This window comes from Vicia villosa, linkage group LG3, assembly GCF_029867415.1.
Source record: "Vicia villosa cultivar HV-30 ecotype Madison, WI linkage group LG3, Vvil1.0, whole genome shotgun sequence".
NCBI classification, from domain to species: domain Eukaryota; kingdom Viridiplantae; phylum Streptophyta; class Magnoliopsida; order Fabales; family Fabaceae; genus Vicia; species Vicia villosa.
The window spans coordinates 62,901,225-62,919,935 of NC_081182.1; the positions used below are offsets into that span (position 1 = coordinate 62,901,225).

Below are 18,711 nucleotides of genomic sequence, written 5' to 3' on the forward strand. Positions count from 1 at the left end.
CATCCTCAGAATCTGAGACCACCCAGGATCCCTAAATTTCATAGTAATACTATTTCGGATATAAAACTTATCGTGTGATTCTCCTGCGATGAACCTTGATGTTTGAGATGTTAAGATTCTTTCAGTTTCCTTTATTAAAGCCTACTTTGATTTGACGTTAGGAGTCTTTATGTTTAATGACGCTGAATGGCATTGCTTAACTTGGTTATGTTTGTTTTTCTTGCTGCATTTACTGTACTGTACGTGGTTGTAAGTATAGTTGAAAGAATTTTGTAATAATGTCTGTACCCATGCTGGAGATAGTGTTAGGCATTATGAAGCATAGGCGCCATGAACGTTGTCTCATTGATTATCGTTAGTTCAACATGTCTTTAACTCGTAAATTTGTTGGAAATGTGTCTAATGAATGTGTCTAATAAATTTGTTGGAAATGTGTCTAATGAATGTCAAAGCAAAGAAAAAACAAAGTTTGAGATTCTCCTAAGTTTTTAAAGATTGTGTTGTATAAGTGCTGAGCTGATGGACATTTAATTCTAGAGGTGTATGTACTTCATTGTTTATCATTTCTATTTTAGATCATAGTTATCTATGGGGATCCTTAGAGCATCTCCAATGCAAGAAATATTTTTGGTTACTTGTGTCATATTTTGTAGGTCCAAAGTGCCACATTGCATTTAAGAAATTCATAAGTAATTTTTATCAATTCTACTACTCCAATGGTGATTATAAATAAGCAATCTCAAATTGATCCCACAAATTTATATTATTTTATTTGTATTAAAAGAAAAATAATTTTTTATGTGTAAAGATTAATTCACTTTTTCATGACAAATAATATTTTAATGATAAGCAATGCATTCTTGTGATTGCTTATTTGGGTCACATTTCTTATTTTTAAGCAATTTAGAGAGACAACTAAGCAAACTCCAATGGCAAATTGAAATAAATAACATAGCTTATGGTTAAGCAATCAACAAACAACCATGCATGGAGATGCTCTAAGAAAATTAATACTCCCTCCGGCCTGAATTATAAGCAAATATTCTCTTTTTAGGTTCATTGAGTAATGAATGTATCTGGTCTACATAAAAGACCAGATACATTCATTATTCAATGAACCTAAAAAGAGAATATTTGCTTATAATTATGGCCAGAGGGAGTACTTCAAAACGTACCATTTTATTAGAGGTTTAATATTTCATTGGGTGTGTATGGGAAAACATATAACTTTGACCTACCCCATATACAACCACATACTTAAGTAGATTTTATATTGCAAACTGGTTCTTTATAAACGAATAAATTATAAAATTTCACGTTTGTTTAAAATCTTCCTGCTGCAGTTAAATACATCGTTACTGGATCTGAAAAATTATGATTACAAAATGAATTATGAAAAATTATGATTACAAAATGAATTATGAAAAATTAACTTCATGTTTAACGAATGAAATATAAATTGATTGATATTAAAATTAAATTGAATAAAATTATCTCCATAATTGCAAATTGATATTGGAATTTTTTTTTTTGGTTAGATATATTGATATTGGAAAAAATATAGGATTTGGAGTGACATATAATAATAATATTTTTTAGGGTTAATGAACTTTTTCGTCCCTTTAAATATTTCAAATTTCGTTTTTAGTCCCTCCAAAATTTTCCTTCAAGAAATCGTCCCTTCAAAAATTTTCTTCTGAACTATTGGTCCCTAACGTCAAATTTCGTAGCTAATCGGTGGCTAAAGTCGTAGCTAATCTCTAGCAAATTTGACGTTAGGGACCAATAGTTTAGACAAAAAATTTTGAAGGGACGATTTCTTAAAGGAAAATTTTAGAGGGACTAAAAACGAAATCTGCAATATTTAGAGGGACCAAAAAGTTCATTAACCCTATTTTTTATTATAATACAACCACCGCGATCAAAGATCCGACCAACCAAACAAACCAAAGCTAAAAAGAACAACTACATCATGAGCCTACTAAGATGATGCCTAAGAGTTAGCTTTAACCAACATCTATACACAACAACATTGTCAATGTTCTTGGAACCTATATTCTTGTTTGTAGCAGTATTACCAAAGCAACACTCATTTCTCATTCGCCAAACTTCATAAATCGTTGCAGTAATGACACACTTGATGATGACCGCATTAGCACCTTTGCCTTGCTATGTTGAATTATCCAAGGTAACTATTCACTCCAAGGGTTATGAGTGATTTGAAGTCACTTTAACACAAAAATTCGAACCTCTTTAACATCATAATAATTGAATAACAAATGATGCAGAGTTTCAGTTTGAATTTATTCTGCTGGATCAAGTTATACCAAGCTACATTTTGATTAATGATCTCCCGTTGCTTTAACACTGCCTTGAGGATTCATGAGCACAAACTCCTCACGAGAGTATTTGGTTGTGAGTATTTGAGAGGAATTGTCAGAACTTTCTATTTCTATAGTTATTTTCCGACTTTTGGCCTTCCTTTTCTTCTCATTTGATGGAGGTTTTTTAGTGATACTTTCATTTATCAGTTCGTACCTCATTGATGGTAGGACGAAGGTTTCTATGATGGTTGTTTCTTCTTTGTATTCTTCTTCTCCAAAGTTGTATCTTGTTTCTTTCAGAATTTTTCTGACTAGATTTCCATATGGGAGATGTTCACCTCTTTCCTTGTTCTAAATCATGTATTCAATTACTTGTTGTGCCCAATTTACATTGACTTTGTTTTCTATCAACCATATTGTTTCTACAACAACTTGGGTTAAGAGACTAAAGTTGTCTCTTCTTGAAAAAAGGATGTGAATCTTCACACAGTGAGTCACCCGACTTTCAAAGTGAATGTATCCGACAGTGAAAGGATTAGGTATGTGTGAGGATGGTTCTTTCATAAGGGAAAATGCATGAATGATGTAATTGTATCTGTTGGCTTTGTCTCAAAACTCAATGACTCTATCTTTATGAGGAAAATTTAACATCTCTCTGAATTCTTTGACCGAGAGATTTATCCTATGCTTTCTTACTTCACTTTGAAGTATTCCATCAGTGAGATGAAGGTTTGAGAAGAACATCTTAACAAAGGATGCATAAATATTTTTTATAGGCATACATAGAAAGGTGGAGAGGTTGAGTGCTTCAAAGGTTTTGAAGAATTTGCATTCTTTGAAATATTTTGGAGTTAGGGTATGAATTCTCAGGAGGGCTCGATTGGCGAAGTGTTGAAAGTATCTTACTTCTTGTTGTTTAGTGGTGAAGTCATCAGTGAGAAGGCTGGAGGTGAAGCTTAACCTTCTTGGATTCATGATGATTCTGCAAGAATAATCTCACATATGTGTTTTAAATGGAAAATATGCAATGCAAAAGAATGAGAGGAGAATACCTATTTATAGCGTGTCATATGAGGATTTAATTGTGTATTCCAAGAAAGCTTTTATTGTAAATTTTGCTGATTCAAAATCAAATCATAATCTTTCCTTTTTAGGTCTTCTAATCGACTGGCAAAGGGATCTAATCAGTTAGATTTGTGTTTTTTTTGTAGGATTTTACAAGATCTCCATTAATGGTAGGATTTGATTTGCTTGAGGCGCAATGTAAGCTTGGATTTAATCTGGAAATACTCGTTTCAAGCTTCTTAGTCGATTATCATAACATGCTAACCGATTGGACTTTTGTAATTCTACCTCCTTGGTGCAAATTTGGTCTTTTGTTGATTTTTCTTCTTTTAGTACTCCCAATTGTCATTGTTTGCACCCCTTAGCTAAATGATTTCTCTTTATGTTGACACATGCTTGAGTATCTTGAGATGAAGCTTTAGTTTTTTTCCCATTTATTTGACACATGACAAGGTTTGCATCTTTAACCGCTTGATTGTTCATTCTTAACTTATTATAAGTTGTCATTATTAAATGTAAATGTCCTTGTTAAAAACATATCACTTGTGAAACAAGGTTCCACATTCTCTCCCATTTTTTATGCTGACAACACATCTCTCAGGGGAGGTGGTAAAAGGAAATAATACAATTTTTTTTGGAGTGCTTGGACTCTCTCTGAGTTAGGTAGAGTGTATACCTTACTCCCCTTGAGAATATACTTCTCCCCTTTTGTCGAAATCAAAAAGGCAGATTAAGATGCGTTGCGAGAAATAAATATGCAGTAAGGACAATTAAGACATTTAGAAAAAGGAAAAACAACACATTTATATTTTTAAAAAGGAATTCAAATTAAAAGAAAGGAAAATTCATAATTGAAAGTAAAAAGTAAGGGAAAATGCTGAAAGAAAGTATATATAAGGGAAGTAAAAGCTTCAAAAATAAAACAGGTAAAACACATAAGTAAGCTTATTCTTCATCAAGATCATCATCATCAAGGAATAGGTCATGTGTTAGTTTGGTTTGGTCAGGGATGATGCGACATATATGAACCCAATCTTGTCATTTGTTATATATACTTTTTTGCTTATGATTTTATAGAGATCTTTGGTTGTGAGTATTTGAGGGGAATTGTCAGAGCTTTCTATTTCTATAGGTATTTCCTGACTCTAGGCCTTCCTTTTCTTCTCATTTAATGGAGGACTTTTAGTGATACTTTCATTTATCAGTTCGTACCTCATTGATGGTAGGACGAAGCTTTCTATTATGGTTGTTTCTTCTTTGTATTCTTCTTCTCCAAAGTCGTACCATGTTTCTTTCAGAATCTTTCTAACTAGATTTCCATATGGGAGATGTTCACCTTTTTCCTTGTTCTCAATCATGTATTCAATTACTTGTTGGGCCCAATTTACATTTACTTTGTTTTCTATCAACCATATTGTTTCTACAACAACTTGGGTTAAGAGACTGAAGTTGTCTCTTATTGAAAAAAAGGATGTGAATCATCACATAGTGAGTCACCCGACTTTCAGGGTGGATGTATCCGATAGCGAAAGGATAAGGTAAGTGTGAGGATGGTTCTTTCATAAGGGAGGATGCATCAATGATGTGATTGTATATGTTGGCTTTGTCTCAAAGTTCAATGACTCTATCTTCACAAGGAAAATTTAACATCTCTCTGAATTTTTCGAACGAGAGATTTATCATATGATTTCTTACTTCACTTTGAAGTATTCCATCAGTGAGATGAAGGTTTGAGAAGAACTTCTTAACAAAGGATATATAAATCTTTTTTGTAGGCATACATATAAAGGTGGAAAGGTTGAGTGCTTCAAAGGTTTTGAAGAATTTGCATTCTTTGAATTTTTTTGGAGTTAGGGTATGAATTCTCAAAAGGGCTCGATTGGCGAAGTGTTGAAAGTATCTTATTTCTTGCTATTTTGTGGTGAAGTCACCAGTGAGAGGGCTGGAGGTGTAACTTAATCTTCTTGAATTCATGATGATTTTGCAAGAATAATCTCACATATGTGTTTTAAAAGGAAAATATGCAATGCAAAAGAATGAGAGGGTAATACCTATTTATAGCGTGCCATATGAGGATTTAAGTGTGTATTCCAAGAAAGAGCTTATTGTAGATTGTTTCGATTGAAAATTAAATCATAATCTTTCGTTTTTAGGCCTTCTAATCGACTGGCTAAGGGATCTAATCGGTTAGATTTGTGTTTTTTTCCAGGATTTTGCAAGATCTCCATTAATGGTAGGATTTGATTTGCTTGAGGCGGAATGTAAGCTTGGATTTGATCTGAAAATACTCATTTCAAGCTTCTTAGTCGGTTATCATAATGTGCTAACCGATTGGACTTTTGTAATTTTGTCTCCTTAGTGCAAATTTGGTGATTTTTCTTCTTTTAGTACTTCCAATTGTCATTGTTTGCACCCCTTAGCTAAAAAAAACTTACATACTCATCTTTATGGGTTAGAAAATATTTTAATTTGATGAGTATAATATTAATAAATATTATTTTAAAGGATTAATCAAATATCTTTAGTTATTTCAACCTTAAGATATGCCTCTCTCTCTCTATATATATATATATATATATATATAATCTTGTTGGAAGTAATAAAAAATGTTTTATCTACAGAGATTATTTTATTTTAAAAAAATAATTAACTTTCTATGATAATAAAATGGTGGTGAGGTTGGGGGTGGGGGGTGTGTTTCAAGGATTGAATTGATATAAAATGCGTAAATAAAATGATGTAAAATTTATTAGATTAAAGACTATTAGGATTTGTTTCAAATCTCCTATATATCATTTTGATGATGGCGTCTATTTGTCCTAAGTTGATTTATCAGAAATGAAAATAGTTTAACAAAGTCATTATACCTAATCCCTTGATATTTAACTTACTATTCTACACTACAACTCCCTAATCTCTTCGAAGTTAAAACATACAACTTGGAGAACTTGTAATTTCTTATTATCAATTACTAAGTTGAACAGTTAACTACAAAATCACATAATTAATGCCAATGATACCTACAATTCTAGGTTCGATATATGAGCTCGCCAACACATACAAAGCAATGAACACAAGATTAATTGAATAATAAATACTGGTTAATCAAAATATGCAAATAGTACAAAACTCAAACATATGATCCAACAGATTTATACAAATTCATCTAAGAAACCTTAATCAATGGAAATTTAGGTATTCATAACATAATTAATCATAATTGTGAGTAGCTTTTGATGAAGATGTCACCAATTTCATAGATGGATGAGACATGTAGAACACGAACGTGTCCCCAAGCCATTTTTTCATGAATAAAATGAATGTCCATTTCGATATACTCTGTGCACTGGTGTTGGATTGGAATCCCAAAGAGGTATATCACACTAATATTATCACAATAGACTATGATATCGTTGGGAATAAGACAATGCAACTTTAAAAGTATATTACGTAGCCAACAAGACTCATAAACTTTATTAGCAACACCTCAATATTCAACTTAAACAGTAGAGTGAAATAACGTGGCTAGCGTTTGCAAGACCATGAGAGCAAATTGTCACAAAAAAAGAGTCACTAACTAGATGTAAATCTCCTGGTATCTAGACAACCGTCCTAATGTGCACCAATGTAAGCTATGGACGATATAGTAGAAGAAGGGTAAAGTTGTATCTGATGCTGACATGTATCCTTAATGTAACACAAGAAGCGCATAAGAGCGTGCACATGCTTATCCATTGAATTGCGTTGTATTTTTTGTTTGCTAAAATTACAAAAAAAAATAGTCTAATCTCATGATACTAATCCTATGACTTCTAGAGGAATGATTCTTGTTAACATGTAGTTCAACTAAATGTAAATAGATTATGAAAAAAGAATGTTCAAAATATGATATTGGTAGCCCTAAATAAAGGCACACAAAAGAAATTCCCTTCTCTTCCACGCATTGCAAATTAATTTCAAGATGCATTACTCTTCTCCCATTTCCCACCGAAAGAAATCCATGAATTCACGTGAACATCCTTATCACATGATATATCTACAGTTCTTTCTGATTGGCTCTATGGCATGACCCTATAGAATCCATTGAAAATTTTGACCTGCAAATATTTTACGTCACTCCTTTCACTGTTCTTTTTGTTTTGCTGCCTCTTGCTTCTCACTCGTGCCTTTCAACTTGGTTAATTGACTCTTCATGTGACTTCCTTGTGCTCCCGTGACATTGTTGCTACGGACAAATTACACTTCTCCATACTCCTCCTCACAATTCTCAAACCAAGCTTTTCGCCTTAAATTTTGGCACCTCATATAGGTCAATTTTTAACAAGTTTCACGAGTACAATTTCTTGGCGTAAATTACGGTAATTGGTCACAGTGAAAACGTGCATTTCATTGCTAGAAATCATGCAGTAGTCAATGAAAATGTTTAACACTATTCCAGATTTTTTTTGGGAAGATAAGTTAGTTACGATTTTGGGTACCGTAAACTGCAACAACTACTAGTAACATATCTATAGATATCATCAAATTCGTTGAAAATCCAAACAATAAATTAATTGTGGCTAGGAGTGAGTTGAGGGGGTGATATGGATGGGATTACTTCTAACATCACATCATCCCGTTGCTACTATAAGACATGGAACATCGGTTGATATAAAGTGTATAGATATGTATCCCTTTCTCTATGTCTATTTTAGATATGTCAATGATTATACAGAGATGGAGATTTAAATTTGTGAGCGTAAGATCATATACATTTCTAAACTATTATAAAATGACAATTTTTTTCAATAAAGAGGTTCCACAAATAGTTGGCATATAGTGAAAAAAAATTAAAAAATCGGTAAATGATTTGGTTAAAACAATAACCAAATTTTATTGGTGACGTCGTTACATGAATCAACTTTTGTTATAACGTTTTATTAAGAATCATACTTCTATCCAGATCGTTAATCTAAAGATTTTTCTCAAATATTTTTTTAGTCTTTCTCCTTTTCTAGATGTTTGACATCTTTCTATTTGGTTTACCCTTCTTACCACATAATCTACATGTATTCTCTCTACATTTTCAAACCATCTAAGTATATTTTCCACCATATTCTCTATTATAGGCGCTACTCCAACACTCCCTCTAACATTTTCATTTCTAATCTTATCATGTCGACACTAATTTTATTCTTGTGTTGATTCTTAACTGCCCAACATCCTGTCCGTACAACATCGCAGGTTTTACCACAGTCCAATAAAATTTTACCTTCAGTTTGAGCGGTACATTCGCGCCAAATAATACACTTGAACCATTCTTCATTTCAGCCACCCAACTTGAATTTGATAGTTTACAACCCCTTATATTTTTCCATCATTTTGCATTACGGACCCAAGATATTTAAACCGTGTGACTTGAGGGATGATATGATCTCCAACTTTCACCTTTACGTAAGAAACACTTCTTCTTTTGTTGTGCTTACATTCCATATAATTTGTCTTACTTCTGCTTAGGTGAAAGTCATGCGTTTCTACAACTCGTCTACAATCTCTCATTTAAATCCTTTTTCGACTCCCTAAAAAGGACTATATCATATGCAAAAAGTATGAATCTTGGTGCTAGTCTCTTGGATGTGTTCCATGAGTACATCCAAAATTAAGGTAAAAAGGTAGGGCTTAGGGTTGAACCTTGATGTGAACCTATTGTAATGGAAAAATCGTTTGTCTCTCCAACCTGTGTCTGCACACTAGTCAATATCCTTTCATACACATCTTTGATAACTCGTATATATATGCATTTTAACCCCTTTCTTCTCTGGGGATTTCTAGAAAATCTCTCTAGGCACTCTATCATACGCCTTCTCCAAGTCAATAAAAATTAAGTGCAGGTCTGGTTGGTCCATTTGATATTGCTTCATCACACGCTATAATAGATTGATTACTTCAATGGTCGACCTTTTAGACACAAAATCAAATTGATTCCCAGTGACTTAAGTCTCTTTTCTTAATCTTCGTTCAATCACTATTTTCTACAACTTTATTGTATGACTCATAAGCTTAACTCCCCTATAATTGGCACAATTTTGCATTTCTTTGTTGTTCTTATACATTAAAACTAAAGTGCTTATTCTCCATTCATCCGACATGTGCTTTGACCTCTTAATTTTATTAAAAAGTTTGGTGAGTCACTCAATACCTCGACCTCCTAAAATTTTCTACACTACATTAAGTATGTTGTTTGGTCCAACCGCCTTACTCTTACTCATTCTTTTCAATGATTCCTTCACCTCTTGTTTTTGAATCCGACAGTAGTAATTATAGTTCTGATTCTCTTCTCCAATGTCGAATCTGCTAGAGTCCGTTGAAATATGATATCCTTTCTTAAATAAATTGTAGAAATATATCTTTCGCTTATCCTTTATATATTTTTCTTAAAACAAGACTTCGTCTTCTTCATCTTTAATACACTTCACTTGATCCAAATATCTAGTCTTTCTTTCTCTTCCCTTAGCAAGAATATATATAGAATTTTTTTCTTGTTGGTTCTTAGAGATTGGTATAATCCGTCAAAAGTTTGGATTATTGCTTCAGTCACCACCTTCTTGGTCTCACTCTTAACTTTTTTGTACTTTCCCCAAGTTTCAATATTTTTACACTTGGAGCATTCTTTAAAACAATCCCTTTTAACTCTGATATTATTGTGGACATTTGCATTCCAACACCATGATTCTTTACCCCTAGGTCCAAAACCTCTCGATTCATCCAATGTCTCTTTAGCCATTTTTCTAATCTAGTAGACCATCTTATTTCACATATCATTTACACTTTCTTGTGGTTTTCCAAACCCCCTCCAAGATCTTGCGTTGGAAATTTCCTTGTTTTCAACCTTCAAATGCCACCATTCTATCTGTGACCCTTCCATATGACTTCTTCTCTTTGCTCTCTCCTTATTTCTTACATCCATAACAAAAAATCTATGTTGGATAGTAGAGTTCTCTCCCAGAATAACTTTACAGTCTAAACAAATCTTCTTATCTGGCTTCCTGATAAGAAAGAAACCTATTTGAGAATATGTCACCCACTTTTATATGTGATAAGATGTTCATCTCTTTTCCTAAACCATGTATTTGCTATTGTCAGGCCCAAAGCCGGCGAAAAGTCCAAGATGGAGTTACCTTCTTCATTCATCTCCTTTAGGGATGGCAAAGGGTCGGATCGGGTGCGGGTTTTACACTACCCAAATCTGCACCCGAAATTGGCACCCGAACCCAAACCCAAACCCAAATACTGTTCGGGTGGAAAAACAACACCCACACCCACACCCACACCCGCTGGGTTTCGGGTTTTTTCACTATATATATATATATATATATATATATATATATATATATATATATATATATATATATATATATATATATATATATATATATATATATATAAGCGGCTGTGATTTCGGGTGCGGGTTTCACACTACCCAAACCTGAAATATCGGGTGGCACCCGAACCCAAACCCAGTCAACTCGGGTTTTTACCCGTTCACTCGGGTTCGGGTGCGGGTGGCCCCCGCGGGTTTGGATCTTCTTGCCATCCCTAATCTCCCTTAGACCAAACCCTCCATGTACGCTCTAAAAAACTCTTGATACGCTACCTACATGTCAATTAAGACCCTCTCCTAGAAAAATCTTCTCTCCTTGGGGTATATCTTGAAGTAAGCCTTCTAAATTGTCCCAAAATTTTACATTAAGGTGTTCTGATGATCCAACCGGAGATGCGAAAGCATTAATAACATTAAAGGTGTCTTGTTTCACTGCCAATTTCAAGGCTATGATTCAATCTCTAACTCTTTTCACATCCTCAACATCCTTCTTCCTCTCTTTGTCTACAATAATCCTCACCCTATTTCTCGATCTAACTTTTTCGGTGTACCAAAATTTAAATTTTGAGTTGTCTATTTCTTTCTTTTTTTTTCACCTGTATACTTAGTTCTTTGTAGGGACATAAAATTAATCTTCCTCTTAGCCATAATGTCCACTATCTCCATAGATTTTTTTCGTAAAATAGTGCCTATATTCCATGATCCAAAATGAATCATACTTTCATGAACTAAGTTCTTTACCTTCACCCGTTCACAAAAATGTGGGAACCCTGATTTATTTTTGGGTTAATAATAATTCACCCCCTTGTAATGTTAGCGAATTTTGTTTTTGCCCCCTCCCTACCCTTTGGCAACGGTTTTTTCAAAAAAACCGTTGCCAAAACCTGTCTTTTGCAACAGTAGGGGGGTAAACCAAAACACGCTCATATTACGGGGGGGTAAACTACTATTAACCCTTTATTTTTCACTACATCTGGACAGCGGTGCAGCGGCCCCTGCTCTTTTGACATTGTACTCGAATCATACAACACGCTATTTATAGGCAACGACCTAACATTCACATTATTTCGTAGTTGATTCATGTCCAAAAGATTCAACAAACTTTTACGTTGGTTGTCGACTGCCTACCACAAATATATTGATATTATAATAAATTTAAAAATATATTTTTTATAATAGGATATGGAGGATGATGCACAAAACCATCATATCTTATATTAGAAGTTTCAGTTGGATGGTTTACTTATTTGTCAAAAATAAGCCTTCTTTCATTATTTGCAAGAAAAGAAAAGAAACACATTAAATATGAAAAACAGTTGTTACGTGTTTCAAAACAACAAATAATGAGGTGAATTATTCAAGCCTAACTTATCACCGTTACCCCCTTCTAATTATCAAGCATTTCTATTAATTTCTAAAATAGAATAAAACTGAAAAAGGAAATTACAAACAAAAAAATATTTTCTTTTATAACTTAAATTTAAAAAACATTTCTTTAAAAGTATATTCAATGTTAAATATAAATAAAAGAGAAAAAAGAATATGCACTGACAATCTAAAATAATTTTACACTGTCAACCAATTACAACCATATATTCAATTAAAACATGATTTTAATTTAAAAAAACTAATATGATACGGCAAGTGTAAGAATTTTGATTGGTTGTATGTGTAAAGTTAATTTACACCGTCACGGCTGTTCAACTTTTGTAATAGGGCTGTTCAACTTTTGTAATATTTATTTATTTTTTGAGACTAGAGTAATACTAGTATATACAATAAATAAATAATAAGGAGAAGGAAGCGTGATGATTGGTTGGCGCAGTTGATCCCGTGATTAAACAGTTAACATTAACGTCCATTTCAACTAACCTTCCAACTTCCAACTTCATCTATATAAACACACACCACGTTGTATTTTCCCTATGTCATAAACCATCTTATCACACTTCATACACTGCCAAGAAGAAATGGCTTCAACTTCAACCAACACGTTATGTTTACACTTTCTGTTAATGTTACTGCTTTGTTCATTCAATCTTCAACTAAGTTTTGGTTTCAGTTCACAAGAGTATCATGAAGCTCTTGAAAAATCTATTCTTTTCTTTGAAGGGCAACGTTCAGGAAGATTACCATCTAACCAGAGACTAACATGGAGAGGAGATTCTGGATTATCAGATGGTTCTTCTTATCATGTACTATTACATGCTCAAATTTAACTCATTAATTAAAATGTAGTTAGTTAAAAACATGCATTTAATTGTATTAAATATTGTTTCAGGTGGACTTAGTTGGTGGTTATTATGATGCTGGTGACAATGTGAAGTTTGGGCTTCCAATGGCATTTACAACAACATTATTAGCTTGGAGTGTCATTGAATTTGGAAACTCCATGCATGATCAGATTGACAATGCTAGAGAAGCTATCCGATGGAGCGCGGATTATCTTCTTAAGGCCGCCACTACAACACCAGACACGTTATATGTCCAAGTGAGTTAGTGGCAACTCTGGACACCGAGCATCTTTATAGTGTTCGATCTTTTAAGAGTCTCACGTCAAACAATATGTTTAATGTAGGTTGGAGAGCCTAACTTAGACCACAGGTGTTGGGAAAGGCCAGAGGATATGGACACTCCACGGAATGTGTATAAGGTATCACCTCAAAACCCCGGGTCCGATGTTGCAGCCGAGACCGCTGCTGCATTGGCAGCTTCTTCATTAGTATTCAAAGATTCAGATCCAGCCTATTCCTCTAAATTGCTTCAAGCAGCCATCAATGTCAGTTCAGTTTCACTTATCTAACACAATCAATTTCCGTTTTGTTTTATCAATGTTCAATTTTTCATGCTCTAACTAATGAGTTAGTGTTACTTTTTCAGGTATTCAATTTCGCAGACCGTTACAGAGGCTCCTACAGTGACTCTCTTAATTCTATTGTCTGTCCGTTTTATTGCTCCTACTCTGGATACCATGTAAAATCTCCTAAACCATCTTTGAATTTTTTTTATGAAACCAAACAAATCATATATTAAACTAATCTCAATTGTTTAAATAAATAAATAATAAAATAGGATGAGTTACTTTGGGGTGCATCATGGATTTACAAAGCTTCTGGAATAAATTCCTACATGGAGTTCATACAGTCCAACGGTCACATATTAGGCGCTGATGATGACGGTTACACTTTCAGTTGGGATGACAAACGACCAGGAACTAAAATCTTACTTTCAAAGGTGTCTTTTTCTTAAAATTCTGTTTACTTTGACTTTAAAAATAAAATTAACATTAATAATTAATACTGTAGTAACTTATGGGTATTTTTATAGGAATTCTTGGAGAAAAACTCTGAAGAGTTTCAGCTATACAAGGCACATGCAGACAATTACATTTGTTCTCTAGTACCAGGAATTCCTGGTTTCCAGGCTCAATATACCCCAGGTCATCAATCCTAATCCTTCATTTTAAGGCATAGATAATCTATATAGCACCTAGGGGGTATTTGCGGTTCGGTTTGGATCGGTGGCAAAAAGTCATCCGATCCAAAAATAAATTTACTTGCGGTTTGGTTCGGTTTTGGATGATATGTTAAAAAAATCTAATCCGATCCCATCCAATTTAATGCGGTTTAATTTGGATCGGTTTTTGGATATCCAAATTACAAATTATATTTTTATTAATAATATAAAAAATACTAATAAATCATAAATTTGATATAATATATATCGTATAGTATATTAAAATTTAATATTATAAAATGAAAATAATCGATTATAAATGAAATAAATGAAATAATAAAAATAAATAGATTAAACTAAGCTAATAGATAAGATAAAAAAATTAATCATCATATAATAATAAATTTATGTAACATACCGTACTAATAAAAAAATAAATATATATAAAATACATTTACATGCGGTTCGGTTTGGTTTGGATCGATTTTGAAAAATCAATTCGAAATCCGATCCAAACCGTGCGGTTTTCATAAAATGGCATCCAAACACATTCAATAAATTTTGGTTTTTTGTGGTTTTCGGTTTTTTTATCGGTTTTCGGTTTTTATTTGAAATGGTTTGAATTTGAACACCCCTAATAGCACCGACACTTCTAAAAAAAAGTGTCAGTTTCGTGTACTTTGATACGTACTTCTGATTACTTTCAATTTATTTATTTTTTCAAGTTAAGTTAATTTTACAGGTGGTGTTTTGTATAAAGATAGTTCAAGCGATTTACAGTATGTGACATCTACATCCTTCCTTCTCTTAACATATGCAAAGTATCTCAACTCAAATGGAGGTTATGTCACATGTGGAACATCAAGAGTCACAGGACAAAACCTAATAAACCTGGCCAAAAAACAAGTTGATTATATTTTGGGGGATAATCCAAAAGAGATGTCTTATATGGTTGGTTTTGGAGAGAGGTATCCAAATCATATTCATCATAGAGGTTCCTCTTTACCTTCCATTCACCAGAAGCCTGAGAAGATTTCTTGTAACGATGGGTTTCAATACCTGAATTCAGGGTCACCAAATCCAAATGTTCTTGTTGGAGCAGTTGTTGGTGGTCCAGATAGCAGTGACAACTTCTCTGATAATAGAAATAATTATCAACAGTCGGAGCCAGCAACTTATATTAATGCACCTTTTGTTGGTGCTCTTGCTTTTTTTTCTGCTCGATAATCTAGTTAGTTGCCATAGAAGGCGTATATAAATTAACAAATCATGGACTGTAGACATCCTGTGATGGAACACTCTTCCTTCTTTTTTTCATAAGAAACTTTTCAGATATTGTTTTGGCTTGCTCTGTTTTAGATTTACGTACTCTTCGTTTCATTTGTCAGTTTCCAATTTTGTTATTCTTTTTCTTTTATAATATAGAACCTTTTTATAACAATAAAGTTGCAAATAATATCACAAAAGCTACATTTAAATAAAAGAATTTTTGTCATAAATGGATTAATTTTTGATAATCTTTTTTAGGTGCAAGTCAATGATCTCTTAACAGTACTAATCAGGATCTGGTTGGTCAGTTAAGTATTTTTTGTTCCATGTGTGTCATATTCTAGTGTCATTAGGTAAAGAACAAAAGTAAAATGTGCAGTTAAGAATCAAAAGTAAAATGTCAACTTATTTAATAGACTTTGAAAAGATTCATCTCACTTGTATTTCGTCTGCCTTCATAATCGCTTTACCTTCTTTTGGCTAGGGGAGAATCCACTTGATCCTAAATTCTATTGCTTAGTAGTGTCAAGTGTCAACTAGAAAGTTATTTATTTTTAGGTATTAATTAATGTCTTTCTTCGTTGTATTACGAAATAACTTTGAATTGTGAGATGATGCAACATATACAATAAAAATTGCACGTGAACAATTTATTATCACGACGATAAAAAAAATAAAAAAAAGTTGTTATAAATCATATCTTAACTTATGGATAGACAAAACCAACAAATTCTTATTGATCTAATTATTACGACTGTTATCTTGACCCTTTCAACTGAATAAGTGATAACTCTGATTATCATTGAGTGATCTTTTATAAAGAATTTTAGTTGAATATTTGTACTATTTACTCTTATTATCTGTATCTCCTTGATAACTTAACCATCTCCCTTATCAATTTTCTTTTTCTTCATGTTCCTTGACTTTTCACCCATTCTTTTGCAAAAGTATAGTATTTGAGAATGACCTCTCATGAATCCCAAATCTATAACTAAAACAAAAACAATATTGAAGTAAAATATCAAAGACATCTATGCAATGTTCACGGTCACATTAGTTTTTGTTCTTGCTTAGTTAACTTGGTTTCACTACGACAAAAGTACATTTTGTAAGAGTTTCTTACCACGACCACATAATCAACGAAAGTAATATATGTTCATTAGGCACATTTCATTCTTTTAAATCACATATAACCACGGTCTTACGTACCAATCATTGTGATATGTGAAAGTGACACGTTTCAAATCCCAACACCTATAATTTTATATTTTTCGTTAGAAAAAGAGTGTGTTTCATAAATTTCTATTTTTAAATAAACATTAAACATGTTCACCGTGATCTAGATTAATAACCATAGTGAAATATCAGGATAATTCAGTACAGTTCTTTTTATCAACTGTGGTTAAATATATTAACTATATAAGCTAACTTACTTCATTTTAGAACAAACTGCATATAAAGGAAACCCTAACTTCTCCTGCCTTATTTCAATCTCTCAAAACTCAAACATAACTTCTCCAACTAATATGAATGAAGAAAATGTGTCATGAATCCTTGCAAGATGAAATAAGTACCTCATTTATTTATCTTCATTTTTCACTAATCTTTTCAATAAAAGGTACGTTTGTGAAATATTTTATGAGTTATAATGTTGTTGTTCAAAAATATTTGTCTCGTTTTTCTTGTTCAAATATACGTGAAACATTTTTCTTTGTCCAACATAGATTTTTTTCTTGTTGTTAAGATGAGATTATAAATTTTATATTATTATTTTTGTTAATATAAATAAAGGGTTTAAGTTATTGTTGAGGTTTGTTGTTGTTTTGTTAAGGAAAGTTATTGTTTATGTTAAGGTAAGTTGTTGTTTTTGGTGATAAAAGTTGTTGTTTGTGTTATTGTAGATGTTTTTATTAGGTATGTTAATGTTTTGTGGAGGTATGTTGTTGTTTTGTTTTGTTAATTTGTTGTTTATGTTAAGGTAAGCTGTTGTTTTTGTTGATAAATGTTGTTGTTTGTGTTATTGTAGATGTTTTTTACTAGGTATGTTGATGTTTTTGTGGAGGTATGTTGTTGTTTCTGTTGGTAAATCTTGTTGTCTATGTTATTGTAGATATTTTTTATTAGGTATGTTGATATTTTTGTGGAGGTATGTTGTTGTTTCGTTAAGTTAAGCTTATATTTTTGTTGATAAACATTCTTGTTTTTGTTATTTTAGATGTTTTTGTTGAAGTATGTTGATGTTTTTCTTGATAAATGTTGTTGTTTGTGTTATTGTTAATGTTACTTCTTGTACATTGCAACTTTCATTTCTTGGTTAAACACTCAAATCACATACAATATAATAAACATTTTTTCTTGTTCAAATATACGTGAAACATGTCCTAGAAGATGAATTTATTATATTGTATGTGATTTGAGTGTTTAACCAACCATTCATTAAGTATATAACCTTTAGAATTGAATTAGAAAATAATAATTTGAAATATTAAATTATATTAGAAAACAAATTACACTAATTAATATTTTGCGAACTTTATGCAACTCATTATTCCTTGACTACTAGTTTTATCTACAAAATAATTAATACTTTGCATAATGAATTAACTGAAAAGGAAGTGTTTATTGAAGAATTAGAAGCATTGAAATAAATTTTAACCGTTAAAGAGAAAAATGCATATAATTATTGTAAAAAGTTCGTACAACATTGACTAGTGTAACTTGTTCTTCTAATATAATTTAATTTGTCATATTATTGATTTCTAAATCAGATTGTTAGGTTATATGTTTAGTGAGTAGTTGGTAAAATAAGCATTCCACATAAGTTATAATAAACTTTAGTGTACATATCACCATAGTTGAAATCTATAATCGTGGTGAAATATTGTGCGTTACGTCTTTCACTATGGTTAGAAAGAAAAAGTGTGGCGAAATGTCGAGAAATCTGCCAAAATGTCGGCCTTTTACTATGATTAATTTCTACAATTGTAGTGATATATTGTGCACTACTATGTTTTTACCACTACTACCAACTTATGATGATAAATAGGGCATATACTACCATACCCTTCGTTACCGCAGACCATCGTCTGTGGTGGAATCCGTCTCCTAACTATGGTAAAATATTCTTTTTTTTAGCCGTGCTTCCAATGAATTCTTTGTAGATTCAACTAATCATAAGCTCACACTTTGTTATGATTGGTTCATTGCTCAGAATAATTTGAGTTAAATTAGAACTCA

At 32.3% G+C, this 18,711-nt stretch overlaps 1 protein-coding gene across 1 annotated transcript; it reads left to right on the forward strand.

Moving 5' to 3' along the window:
- Window positions 1-12,690: 12,690 nt before the first annotated feature.
- Window positions 12,691-15,647, forward strand: LOC131655946 (endoglucanase 1-like). Its single transcript, XM_058925745.1, has 7 exons — window positions 12,691-12,944; window positions 13,031-13,240; window positions 13,328-13,528; window positions 13,630-13,722; window positions 13,822-13,983; window positions 14,077-14,188; window positions 14,948-15,647. The coding sequence occupies exons 1-7, from the start codon at window positions 12,720-12,722 to the stop codon at window positions 15,430-15,432; spliced, it is 1,488 nt and encodes a 495-aa protein (XP_058781728.1). The 5' UTR covers window positions 12,691-12,719; the 3' UTR covers window positions 15,433-15,647.
- Window positions 15,648-18,711: the final 3,064 nt, after the last annotated feature.

Excerpts from the sequence above, each read along its gene's own strand:
- LOC131655946 (XM_058925745.1), top strand. The coding sequence starts at position 12,720 with ATGGCTTCAACTTCAACCAACACGTTATGTTTACACTTTCTGTTAATG. Across the intron at positions 13,241-13,327 it reads CAGACACGTTATATGTCCAA|GTTGGAGAGCCTAACTTAGA; the intron begins GTGAGTTAGTGG and ends TGTTTAATGTAG. Across the intron at positions 14,189-14,947 it reads CCAGGCTCAATATACCCCAG|GTGGTGTTTTGTATAAAGAT; the intron begins GTCATCAATCCT and ends TTAATTTTACAG.